General features: G+C 36.8%; 2 protein-coding genes across 2 annotated transcripts in view; one reads left to right on the top strand and one right to left on the bottom strand.

Annotated features, from left to right (window-relative positions):
* Positions 1-9,688, bottom strand: part of LOC123250226 (atrial natriuretic peptide receptor 1-like) — a 123,479-nt gene extending 113,791 nt beyond the window's left edge. The window contains exons 1-2 of the mRNA XM_044679246.1: positions 9,577-9,688; positions 4,641-4,773 (exon numbers count right to left, since the gene is read on the bottom strand). Coding sequence (XP_044535181.1) covers positions 4,641-4,773; positions 9,577-9,688 — 245 coding nt within the window. The remainder of the gene's footprint in view (positions 1-4,640; positions 4,774-9,576) is intronic.
* Positions 9,689-9,816: 128 nt separating this feature from the next.
* LOC123250215 (HAUS augmin-like complex subunit 6) lies at positions 9,817-13,162 on the top strand. The gene is given in 1 exon segment (XM_044679235.1): positions 9,817-13,162. A coding segment is annotated over 1 exon segment (2,775 nt). The 3' UTR covers positions 12,592-13,162.
* Positions 13,163-13,812: the final 650 nt, after the last annotated feature.

The raw sequence follows: 13,812 nt of genomic DNA, 5'->3' as shown, positions 1-13,812 counted from the left end.
AGGAATTCTCACTTACCATAAACATCATGCAAGCATCGATTAAGCAAAACAATCAGTATTTCTAGAAAATGTATTTTTTACTTATTCCATTTATGGTGACAGTAGCTACTTAGGTGAGGGAGAGTAGAAGAGTTCAGAGGATCACTGGAAAGGATTTTAAAGATCATCTAGTCTAACCCATTTTACAGATAAGAATAATGCAACCCAAAGATTGGGGAAATGATTTCCCAAGGTCACACAGGCAGCAAGCAAGGTTAAGCAGTTAATACAAAAAGCTGATAAATTTTGAGAAAGGCTAATAGAGAACTTGAGTGTTTGCTAGACACCTACCAAAACAAAATAGACAAACAAAACCCTTATTTTTCCTCAATATTTTTAAGGCTGTCTCATTATTAGTTTCAACTCACTATTTCCCATTTGAGATGTATAGTCACAGCCATATTCCAGGTAACATACAATGGCCAATTAGAGCAGTTGCAGCAAGGACATGAACATGTACTGAAGTAAAAAGAGTATGAAACACTTGGTCAAAAAAGGTTTCAGATAATGTGTAGAAAACCACTAACAAAACTGTAATAGACCTGAAAGCAGCTGACAGTCTCACCAGTTTAATTACAATTTTTGTGGAGGCCACAAATGCAATGACCATTTCTAATTCAAAACTGTTCTCTATGCCTATTTTTAAAGTACCAGTCAAATGACTTCTAGGGAGATGAATATTTGAAGAGACTTTGCTATTGAATAACACTAACCAAATCAAGGCAGAGATGAAGAAACAACATACAGTGCAGCATTGTTGAACTAGGTCTTGTGCCCAAACTGCAACTTCAAGCTGCCTGTGAGCCCCTCAAATTACTTCAGAGAGCAGAGGGAAGAAGGGCTCACTTTGGGCCACCGGGCAGAGGGGTGGCAGGCACTTGTGCCACTACTTCACAATGCTGGTACAGTGAAATTAGCATTAGATCAATATTTTCCAGCTCAAGCATTTATTAGCCAGGTGACTGAACAGGTTGTTTAATCCCTTTGTGCCTTTATCTCTCATCTGAAAAACAAGGTGTAGTATTTCTTACATATTACCTATTGAAGAAATGGTAATAATAACTAATACATGTGTTAATATAACATCTCTTTTATTTCCATATGTTTACATTTTAACTATCATTATTATCACTGTTTGAATGCTTTGGGGATTTATGATTGTATTGATGTGGGTACTCCTTTCATCAATGAAGACTGAACACTACAATTTTCTTAAATGGTCTTCAAGAATATCTGTGCAAGATAATGATGGTGATGGTGATGACAAAGATAAGTAGCCCACAATCAATATATTGATAACCTTCTCCAAAGTTAACTATGCTGGTCCTCATAAGACAAATATGATTAATCTCTAGATAATCGGTGTTTTTATAACACAAACCTTCCAGAGACTGAATGCTGTTGGCATATATTTGAGAAACTACCATAATCTCTACCCAATGAATTGGGATGTAATGGAACAGACCTGGGTTCTACTCTAAGAATGCTTGGATGATCCAGTGACTTGGATTGTCAACAAAATACCTGCAAAAGGTGAAAAAAGATACCTCTCTGAGCCATCATTTCTCTTTTTGTAAAATGTAAATAATAATACATACTCTACCTACCTCATAGGATCCGTAGTTAGGAAAAATGAAACAATGCATAGGAAAACTTTGAAAATCAGTAAAAGTAATGAAGACCTCATATAATTCCTAAGCCTAATAGCCAGCCCGCCAAAGCCAAGCATTTTTTAATTAAGGTCACCTTTGCTCTCTGTGTCACTCTTATGATGTATTTGTTTCTTTTATTTTCCATCTGAATACCATCATTCCAAATGGAACAAAAATGTTCAGGAGTTGAGAATGACAATTTCAGTTAATTCTTCACTATTCCATAATGCATTTTACATTGTCTAAAAAATTGTGGTGGTGTTTTTTTTTTCTAAATCATGTTCATAGCTGACTGAATCACAGCAATTTTAAAATGCCTGAATCCTCCAGTTAAGTTTTTTTTAAAAAAAGGAAATCTATTTTGTAATCTGGCCCAACTCTTACAATGAGTTTCTCTTCATGAGTCATACCATAGATGCTCTGTACAAATGTAAGAGGAAAAATACCCAAATTGAAATGTGAAAAGAATTTCAATGAGTGAAAAGCAGTGGCTTTTGTGTGTGTGATGTATATTCCCTTTCTCCTTAGACTGAGACTAGTTCAGTGGGTTTCATGATTGGCTCAAGCCACTTAATTTGATTGAACTAAATAGAGATTTAGATGCCCTGTAGTCATAGCTGATTAGCATATGGGATCATTTAAAACAATAGATTAAAACAACCTTAGCAAAATCTTTCACCAATATGGCTACTGTTCTCTCCTTTATTCTCTATGTAATCTCTCATTTAAAATCTCATTTACATTTTACATTGTGATTTAAGGAGCAGTTAGCTCAAACAAGGTGCTAGTTATTCTAACAAAACCCATTAGTTTATTTCACTGAATTAAAATCTGGACTCAATAAAAAAGAAAAGGAAAGACAGGGCTCTAAGGAAGGTGGTATTCCGCACAGATCATTTAGTCTCTTATAGTTGAGCCTCCTACAACTATTCTTATCAACCTTTTCACTACATTTCTAAAGGGCTTCTCCTCACCCTTCCCTGGCTACACTGAAGGGCAGCAGGCAGTTGTCCATCAGTCAGTAACCATTTATTAAGAACCTACTAAGTGTCAGGCAGTGTGCTGAGAGTTGGCAATACAAAGAAAAGTAAAAGGCGATCCTTGTTCTCAAAGAGGTCAGGGTTGTTTCGGTGGGAAAAAAAAAAAGACAAAATTCAAGAATTCCCCTGACACTAAGGGAAAAGTAAATAGTATAAATACTTTCCAATCGACAATGACACAAAATATGGAGACATTTAGAAAGTGATTGGATTTTAAGATTGGAAGGTATCATTGAGATTTTTTACTCCATCTTCCCTGGTGAAAATTAAGGACTTCAAGGGACAGCTAGGTGACTGACTCAGGGATTGAGAGCCAGGTCCACAGATGGATAGGTCCTGGGTTCACGTCTGACCTTAGACATGTGCTTCCTAGCTGTTGTGACCTTGGGCAAGTCACTTAAGCCCCATTGCCTAACCCCTACTACTCTTCTGCCTTAGAACCAATACACAGTATTGATTCTAAGATGAAAGGAAAGGGTTTTTTAAAAAAAAAGATTAAGGACTTCAGGGATAAAGCAACTTGCTCGTGGTTATATACTAAGTTAGTGAAAAAGCCAAGACTCGAAATCAGGTTTTTAGACACCTGAGTCAGAGCACATTCTGCTATGCCAAATTTCCTTTCCCCACTCTCATTTGCACAAATCGTCAACTGTACAGTGGTGCTATCAATTGCTGTGCTTATTCATAGTATATGGAATATATCATGTCCTGTGTGACTGCTGCCTCCTAAATAGATGTAGTGTATGCCCTTCCTGATACCATTGTTTTCTCACTATTCTTCTGGTACATCATGCTTTATGTGTCTTTTCTTTTTTACTTCTTGTTAGAGGGAAACGAATGCACTAAACTAAGAAAGAATGTTTTCACATTGTTTTCTCAAGTAACAGTGAACTTCACTTAATTCTCTGATGGAAAAATATCAGATATTTCACCCAGTTCCTTTCATCTATTTTGATCTCATACCCATTACAATGAATCCTGTTATAATGAATACCAAAGAGAGTGATGCCTTCATTTACTCATTTGGGCAGACCTTCACTGTATTTCTAACACCACTCAGAGTAGATGGGCCATCATAAGAAGCTTAGATCTTTTTTTCTTTCCAACGAAGTATATAATTTTATTGAAAAAAAAGTTCTTACTTTGAGCAAAGTAGGATCCATCCTATTAGCATCTCCTATCCTCTCCCATTATCCCAAGCAAGTAAGAAGAGAAAAGGAAAGAGAGGGCTCCAGTTTAAGCCTGATCCAGGTCAGGCTAGAAGGATACAAGAAACTTTACATAGGGCTCTCCCACCAGCAAATTCTTGAGATACCCAACAGCTAAAACCAACTACACAGAGCTGCCACTGATTTCGCTAATGGTATTCAAGTTAACAGGATTTGACCTGTCATTTACATCCAACTCTCAGTTAAGCAGGCATTTATTGGACAGTTTATTAACTTGCCAGGTCTTCCTTCCCTGTTTCCATCTTTTGGGCATTCCACAGCTTGTAGCATCTTGAATTGGAGAAGCAAGGAATGAAAGTGTAAGTTCTGGTTCTAAAAGAGTAGGGGCAGAGCAAGTTGCAGTGGGAAAGACTATTGAAACTAAAATTGTCTAAAGTGATATATTTCATTTATCTGAGAATGGTGTCCTCCATTATCAAGGATAATTTAAGTGACTGATCCTTACACAGAGACCTCAGGCTCATGCCATCTCCTTCCACTAACTTTCCATTGACCACAAAAGCATCAGTGAATATCTAAAAGCAATCTATCCAGATGGGAAGAGGTCTGGATTCGATCATCACATATATTGCAAGTTATTTCCACAAGTAGGTCATCGTTGCACTTATCAGAGAATATCAGAAATGCATGACATTAGTAAGTATTTTGAAACTTGGAGAAGCCCCTAGGCAAGGCTATACCTGTGGGAAAGGATGCCATTTCTGATAGCATAGTCATAAAAGTCATCTGAAGCAAAGACAGCATAGGTCACGTTAAAAGATTCCCCACTGATAGCCTTCTCTGGTGGCCGCTGGACCCATGCCATCTCTAGACCTAGAAAGAAAGCATAGCTAAATAGCATTAATTATTCCACGGTAAACAACCGCACAGAACAAGATTTTAATGGAAGAAATGTGCTAACCCCAGGACTTATGATGGCTTAATTGTAAAAAAAAAAAAAAGTCATCATTTACAATAAAAAAAAGGGATAAAAACCAAGAACTGGTTTCCTGTACATCTTCCCCCCAACCAAGCCACCCTACCATTTCCATCAGAGATTACAATGGCAGTATTACTTACTGCTGGGGCTGCCCATTGATCACAACAAATCCCCAGTCTTCAGAAGACCAATGTTTCACAATGATACCACATGGCTTCTGGAGAATAAATGTCCCCAAAGCATTCTTTACAGGAAAGCAGTTATAGCTCATCTTTGGAAGTTCAATTACAAAAGCGTGAGTTTGATTCCCTCCGGTGGTAGAAAAGATGTTTCCTGCCACTGGGCAACTTGTACTTCTAACACAAGAAAAATCAATATACCCACTTTCTATTTTCAAACAAGAATGTTAACTTATAGTGGCATGATGTAAGTTATTTATAATAGCTTGAAACACATTAAAAATCTCCTTTTAAAGAAGACAGACCCTCTCTTTCTATATGATTTTTATTCATTCTCGCACCATTTACAACTGCTTCCTAGAAAATAATTACAAAGCCATTCACAACTGCTTCCTAGAAAATAAAAAAAAAGTAAGAAAAACAAAGACCAGAACTGCCTTGCTGGGAATTTTTTGATTAAATAAATGTTTTATTGATTTTGTTGTACAATCGTTTTTGATTCTTTGTGATCCTGTTTGGGTTTTTCTTGACAAAGATCCCAGAGTGGTTTCCCATTTCTTCCTCCAGTTCATTTTACAGGTGAAGAAACTGAGGCAAGCAAGGTTAAGTGACTTGCCCAGAGTCGCACAGCTAGTAAGTGTTTGAGGCCATATTTGAACTCAGGAAGATGAGTCTTCCTGACTTCAGGCCTGAAACTCTATCCACTGTACCACCTAGCTGCCCTGTTTTATTGATTTTTTTTAATATTGCTGTCATTTTTTACCAACTTTAAGGTTTCTGGGACTCAGTTTCCTCATCTATAAAATGAGGGAACTAAAATTTGAAGGCTTCTAAAACCCCTGCCAGCTCTATAATTATCCTCTTTTCCTCTCCAAAGAATTCCCCAGCTATACAAAAAAATTAAGCTAAGCCAAACAAATCAACACACTAACCATGGATGACAATACATTCACTGATGTGTCCAGTAGAAAGAGTATACAGGTTTGGGAGCTGGAAGACCTCAAACACTCATTCTTTCACTTTCTATTTGCTTGAATTTGGACAAGTAACAACTTCTCTGAGTCTCATTTTTCTTCACTGTAAAATAAAGGCATTGTACTAGATGACTTCAAATGTCTCTCCCCTCTCTAAATCTATGGTCCTATCAATTTGTGTTAAATCATTTCTCCAATAAGAGAAAAAAAGGCATGCTTCACTAATAGTTTACTGAAGTTTCTATTAGTCATGACTTACTTATTTCTTTACAAGTAAAGAAACAAATACTGCAACCCAAACAAAAATTAAAGGTCCCATGATTTCATCAGTATGGGTAGTCCTTCCACTAACATAGATTGCATCCCATCTTCATGTTTACATGTTACTTAGTTGTGTCCACCAAGTCTTCATGACTTCATTTGGAGTTTATTGAAAAAGATACTGGAGCAGTTTGCCAATTGCCCAGGGTCATGTAGCTAGTAAGTGTCTGAAGCCAGATTTAAACTCAGAAAGATTTTCTGAGAAGTCTTCCTGACTCCAGGCCTGTCATTCTATCCCCTGCACTACCTAGTTGCCCTTCAGCCTGCCTATGCCTTAGTAAATTCTCATCTGATCTCCCAACTCAACTAGACTGCTCTTTAACCAATAGAAAAAGAATCATATACACCAAATGTGTTCTCAAAGCCTTCTTACTTTGGAAGGATGTTATAGAGCTTGGATTCTAATAGTTCAGGCCTAAAGGGCCCAAGGTCATCTCTATACCAGATGACAATATTTCTGATGTGATTTACAGTGAGGCAGGATGCCATCATAAATGGATAACTAGCCTCAGAACCATGAAGATCTGAATTCAAATTCTCTTTCTGACCCACACTATGTGACTAGCCAAATTGCTTCTCCTTTAACTATTCTAGACAACTCTCTGAATCTATAAATGGCAGAGAAGGTGCCAACCAATATTAGTAAAGAGCTTCCTTATCTGGGAGTTCCTTATGCCACTGAAATGACAAATCCTGTCCCAGTCCTTATCGAGCCCTTTTCTTGTCTTCTTGGAAAATGCATGCTATTTATAAATTAATCTTTTCTTGATAAATCAGTCATTATTAGCATTAAATTAATTAGATTTAATAATTTAATAATGTTCTATAAGCATTATTCTAATATCAACTGTGTGCCAAGCACTGTGCCAGATGCCATGAATAAAATAACAGAGATGAAAAAATGGAACATCGATTATTATACTGTACTCTAAAATCATGATACCTTCAGAAATAATTGAAGTCATCAGGGATATTTGTCCCTGCACTAAATGTCCTCAAAGTGCTTAGCTTTGGAAATGTTCTTGTCTGCTTTTATAGTATTTTTGTTTGCTTTTTGTTTCCTTCCTCATCACTAGGGCTGTCAGTGCTCATTTATGTTTGTGAACATGGCTAATTCCAGTCACTCCCCTCCATTAGATATGGGCTGGAAAACGAAAATAGCCAAGCTTGTTAGAACTTTTTCTAAAATGAGAATTAAGGGGTTTGAGTGAGAATCCAAGGAGAGAGAAAGGAAAGGAAATGTGCATTTATATTTAACCTACTACATACCAGACACTAGGCTGAGTGTTTTTTACATATGTTATCTCATTTGATCTTTACAACAACCAATTGAGGTTGGTGTGATTATTCTACCCATTTTATAGTTGAGGAAATTGAAGCAGAGCGAAGTTAAATAACTTGCCCAGGGTCACCCAGCTCAGAAGTGACTGAGATTAAATTTGATCTCAGCTCTTCCTGACTCCAGGCCCAGGATTCTATCCACTTTGCCAACCAGCTGCCTCTACAGAGGTCTATCATTTGAGTAAAGTACATGATTTTTAGTGCATGAACTCTCTTTTGAATTCTCGGGGCCTTTTGTTTTTTGTTTGTTCACCTTCTACTGAGTTCTCAACTGTGTTTCCCTATAGTTTGATTACTAGATATATAACAGATTACTATATATTGTTGGACTACTGAATATTGTCATTAAAACCTGTTAAAATTTCAAGTAGTTAATTAATTTCTTTTTACTCCCATTGCCTTTTTTAATGGACACTCTCAGATGTGTAATCCCTGAAAAGAAGTAACTATGATTAAAGAATCTTGTAAAATGCATGCTTTTATTTTTCTAAATAAAATAAAACCTAGATGTTGAACTTAGAAGTGTGCTCCTGGAGAGAACCTCTAACTAAATAAAAGGTTCTTTATCTTTATCTTATCACAGACCCCTTCATAAGTCTAGCAAAGCTTGTTATGAACTCATTCTCAGAATGACATCTATTGCCATACATAATTAAAGGAGATCTTTAATTTCATTTGGAGGTTAAGGAAAATAAAGCTGTTCACTTTTTTCTACCCAAGTGCACAAACCCACTTAAATCTCTCCATTGATCCTTTAGAAGTCTATGGACTTAAACTATAAAGACATTCTCTAAGTTCTTAGAATTTCTATATAGAGAGAGTTCTGCCATGGAACCTGCTACTCTCATTTCACATTCACATGAGTAGAGCTGAAAGTAGTTCTCGAGGACAAAAAAAAAGAAAAGAAAAGATAAGAAAAGAAAAGAAAAGGCAAAAGGAAAAGATAAGAAAGGAAAGGAAAGGAAAGGAAAGGAAAGGAAAGGAAAGGAAAGGAAAGGAAAGGAAAACATGTTGACCTCAATACATGAGACTTGGAGTAGCCAATGTTCACAGATATTTAGGGTGCAACATTCAGAGGAAGTAACCAGGAACAGTTAATTTTTTTTTATAAATATCTATATTTTTAATTCCAGAAAATTCTGCTCTCTGGAGCCCATAGATATTTATTTTGTGATAACTCAAATTATATTACAGAGGATTAAAGCCTCTAGTGGATGGTAAAATACTCAATTTTTAAACTTTGCCTACAGTGCACAAATGCCTTGCCCCTGTTCTATCCTGGCTTAGTCTACTGTGGAAGAGGGCTTTGCAAAAGCCTTACTTCTGAAATTACTTCCCCTCATTTACACTGCATAGATCTTGTGCATGTACATGTCTCTCCCATCCCTATCAGAGTTCACTGAGGGAAGGGACCTGTTTTTGCCTTTTTGCATCCCTGGGGCTTAGCACAGTGCCAGGCACACAATAAGCACTTTTATGCTCATTGACTGACCTAATGCAAAAATAGTGAGGCTCCCTAATAGAAAACAGCCATTAAGTAAAAGATAGTTGGGATCCCTATAAATTAGGTGGAGATGTTTCTACCGGAATGTTTTTACTTTTCTGAGATAACACCCAACCCCTCCTTCCACAAATTCTGTTTCCTATCAATGCGTGAATGTTAGAGCCCCTCCTTTGGGTTAGTTCCTGGAAAACCCCTGATAAAATGAAAATGTGCTACCTAAAATGGAGAACTCACTGACCCATTCTAATATGACTCTCCTGCCTTTTAGCCTTGATTACAGATTATCAGAGCAACTGATATTTATTTAGATTTATTTAAAAAATTAGGCATTGGGCGGTTATTTCTGCGGGCAATAGAAATGGCTGCTTTCTTGAGTACCTGGATTGGTAGCGGCGGCTGAGCAGTTGCCTCCGCTGCCGCCGGGGGAGAACGGGAGGCATGTAGAGAAGCGGCGGAGGAAGAAGCTTCTCGGGGCCTGGTCTTTTGTCATTGTCTTTTCGCTCCCGCCCTCTGGGCCTCCCCTCAGCGCCCTGGAGCTGGCCGCTCCCGGCCTTGGGTCTTCCGCGTGCGCTGGGCTGCGGCCTGAGGCAAAGCAGGAGGAAGAAGGAACCGTGTACCATGAACTCCCCTGCCGTAGCATCTCCGACCTGGAAGAAGGACCACTTGTGGCAGATCCTGTTGGCGCTGGACTTCGACCCCGACAAGGCCGCGGCCGAAGCGGGGAAGCTCGCTACGCACACGAAGCTGGGCGCGAACATGTTTGACAAACCTAACAGTGATGCCTTTCACATAGTTGCCTACTTTTTGTTTACTGCTCTGAATCCATCCCATGCCAAAGAAGTCTTCAGATTTTGTTGGCCTCCAATAGACCGAAAAGCTGATGTTGAATTTCGGAAACAGTGCTGTGAGTGGTTGAAAAAAATTTCTGATGAATGTGGAAGCAGCTTTCCTTAAGTTGTTGGTTCATTGTTTCTTTTTCCTGGTGGCCCTAAATTTGTTGATCTCATGTACTGTTTTGCAAGATTTGTTGCAGCACAATATATTAAAACCAACTCTGAAAGTTCTAATAATACGTACTTCATAGAGACATTTAATAAAAAGTCTCAAGAGCCCTGTAAGTCCTTTACAAGATGTTACATAGGACGAACCAGGTTTTTACAAATTTTACAAAAAGAAGATTCTCTGATTCGACAATACCAGGAAAATTCTCAAGCATTAATTAAAGAAATAAGAGATTTGAATTCACAACATACTGAATTGCAAAAATTACAAAAAAAGAACCAGAATGAAGACCCAAGAGACATATTAGAAAAAGTTCAAAAGGTTCGATTGATGTGGAATTCTGTGATGGAAACTCTTACATTTTTGGAAAAAGAAAGAGAAGTTGTTAATTCGGTCATTACAGGTCATGTTGATCAGTATACTTTGGATGGAGCTGGTGTTGCTATTAAGGTTCCAAGGCTCTTACTGGATAGAATTGAAAAACAAATGTGCCATTTATTTATAGGAAACCTTTATGAAGCTGGAAAATTGAATCTTTTAACTGTTATTCAATTACTAAATGAAGCCCTGAAGATTTTAAAAAATGAACGTAGTCATACTGACCAAACAGGATTGACAGCAGACCTTAATTATGTTGAGAGAGAGGCCAGAGTTCAGAAAATCACTTTATCACATGTGAAGCAATTGAGGTATAAAATAAAACAAGAGGCTGCTCTTATAAGGCAATCAAATGCTGAAAAACAAAGAAAATGGAATAAGAAGTGGGAAGAGTTCCTTAATCAGGCTCCTTTTAGTCTAATTAAAGATGAGACGCCAGCCCTGGATCTTTTACCAGCAATGTCTCCTCTTTCATTTGATCCTGCTTCAGAAGAAGTTTATGAAAATAGTGTCTTCTATCGATATCCCATGTCACTTCCAGATGCATCTAAGAAGCATACCCAAGAAGATTTCCATGGGATGGATGATAATGCAATAAGAACTGAGGATGATAGTGCAATAAGAACTACAGATGAACTAGTGAACAGGGCTGCTGTCCTTCCAATGCAGTCAGATACAGTGTCTGATAGTAGCAGTGTAATATTGCTTGAAAAGGATATGAAGACAAAGACTATTAGAGATAAAGAACAATCACTTTCAAAAAACAAAAAAAAAGTCAAAATGGACACATCTCAATCATTGTCAGCTCAGAAGAACAGAGAGAGTTCTATGCTTTCAACACCAAAGCTAGATCCCTTCAAAAAAGAAGTAGATCATCTGGCAGAGGAGGTTGCCAAGGCAGTTATAGCAGATTCACCACAGCTTTGTGAAGGAAGAGATGTAGAATTAGGGACCTTAATCAACCATTTATTTTCTAATCCATTTTTGACAAGGAAGCAGATTCCAAGAACTCCAGAAGATTTGACTCCTGAAATTAGAAACTCACAAAGAGAAGTTTTTCAAGATGAAGTTGATCCAGATATAGAGGTGGCTCAAACAGATGCTGTATTAAGTGATCAAACATGTTTAAACATGAACAGTTTTCTCTCAGGGTCAGTTTTTAGTAAATCGTTCCTGCCTGAAGAAAAAGGATCTCCAAAATTTGGGCCTCAAGAGAATATAGGAACTAGTCACCTTGACCCACTAACAAGCAAATGCACAGAAATTTTAACCAAAGGAATCCAGGATCAGACCTCAGAATGTTCAGCTTTACAAGAAGATCTTGAAGAAAGTGACTATACAGGATCAATTTTATCTGCTGCAGAAAATAAGATGGATGGAGTTAATGGCAAAGAAGAGCATGTTAAAAAATTGAACTTCTCATCTGCATCTTGTAAAGAACAGTCTTGGGTGTGGAATTCTATGATCCCGAATGAAATTAGTTCTAATAGTAATAAGGCTGTCCATTTTGATATATTACACGAAACCCTTCCAGAAGTAGCTGACAATTTGAGTCTTAATAGCTCCTTTAGCACAGAGTCCATTGATGAAGCAGGGCAGTATAGTTCAGTGGCTAATGATGTCTTAATGGAAGAGACAGAGAGAAAAATATCAAATACTGAAGAAAGAACTTTGGATTTTGAGGCTATCCGCAGTAGATTGGAATCTCTTAAAAAATCTGTATATGAGAAAAAGAAAGAGTTTTCTCCTGAAATACACACAAAACAGGATTCAGAATTGGGCTATACTTCAAATAATGTGGAAACAGATGACATAGTTCATTTTCTAGGAGATTTTCCTGCTCTCTGCACAGAAAACATAAGACCATCTCTACGAATGTCCCTTGGTGAAAGAAAATCTCTTTCACCACTTATTAAGTTTTCTCCAGAAGAACGAAGACTAAGGCCCACAAAGCCAAACAGTATTGGAGAATTTTTACCTTATATATTAAAGGAAGAAGACAACTTGGATTAAAGTCTGAAGAAGATGGAGCAGTTGCACAATTAAATTATGATGGATTTAAATTGAAGATACAATATAGAATAAAAACTGATTTGTAATCTAAGTATCTTTTGGGAAGCCTTACTCCTGCAGATAAAGGGAAAAAACATTCTGGGTAGTATTAAGACCTCAATCTTGTAGGGCAAAAGATATATAATATCTAGTTAGTGAATTCTTTTGTCTTTTTGAATGAAAAAATGTAGGTTTTTTTAAACCATTTGTAATAAAAGGAAGTTGAAAACAAAATATAGAATGTACAGAATGTTAGAATGTGAAAGGACTTTAGAGATCATTGAATTTAATTCAATCTTCTCATTTTATAGATAAGGAAACTGAGGCCCAGAGGGGTGAATTAATTGTTAAAAGACATTTTGATACTTTTTAGTGAACAGCTTGTAAAGAACAAGCTTTTCAAAATTGGCATAAATAGTAGCTTGACTAACTTTAAAGGATAAATGGCATGAGGAGGCCATTTTGAAATACTATACTTTCCTCATAAGGCAATAGCAGTTGCCTTCAATGTTACTTACAATACAATATATAATCTGAAGTTAGTAGATGAAGTAGGGCATTCAGTATAGGAAATCTACTTTCTGGTGAAAATTTTATTAATTGGAGAAGAACCAGATGGTGAGCCATAAACTTGTTTTCCCAAAGTGATGTAATAGCAACTTAAATAGATGAAGTTATGTGGAGTTAAGAGTGAGTATATGATAGGGAAGAGGATCTCCAATGAAAAAAAATGGCAAAATGACAAGAAAAATGATGAAAAGAGATAATAGGAATGACTACCAAGAACAAGAAACCTACTCAGTAAGTTTGACTGAGTAGTGGACTTATTTGGTCTAATTTAGACTGGGACTATTTATTTTTCTAGTTTTGTATTTCTGCAGGAAAATGTAAATAAATAATATTCACTGTTTCTCTTGTCAGTTGCATTTATAGCTCAAAGTAGGAAGTTTGTATTTACAAAAAAATGAAAAGTTATAGACATAAATGTTTTGTTACAGCTGAAAACACATAGTATTTAGAGTATTTTAGTTACCTCAAGCCCTTTTCACTTTAATAATAAATGTAAACATTTAGCCAAAATAGTCATTTTGTATTGAGTACATGGTGACTGTGTTAACTTAGTTTGAATTTATAGTATTCCATTATTTTAATGGATGCCATGGAATTCTTAGTTTTTCAGTA

This window comes from Gracilinanus agilis, chromosome 1 (genome assembly GCF_016433145.1).
Source record: "Gracilinanus agilis isolate LMUSP501 chromosome 1, AgileGrace, whole genome shotgun sequence".
In the NCBI taxonomy this organism is placed as follows: domain Eukaryota; kingdom Metazoa; phylum Chordata; class Mammalia; order Didelphimorphia; family Didelphidae; genus Gracilinanus; species Gracilinanus agilis.
The sequence above is the reverse complement of the archived record's forward strand: the minus strand, read 5'-3'. Positions and strand labels throughout refer to the sequence as shown.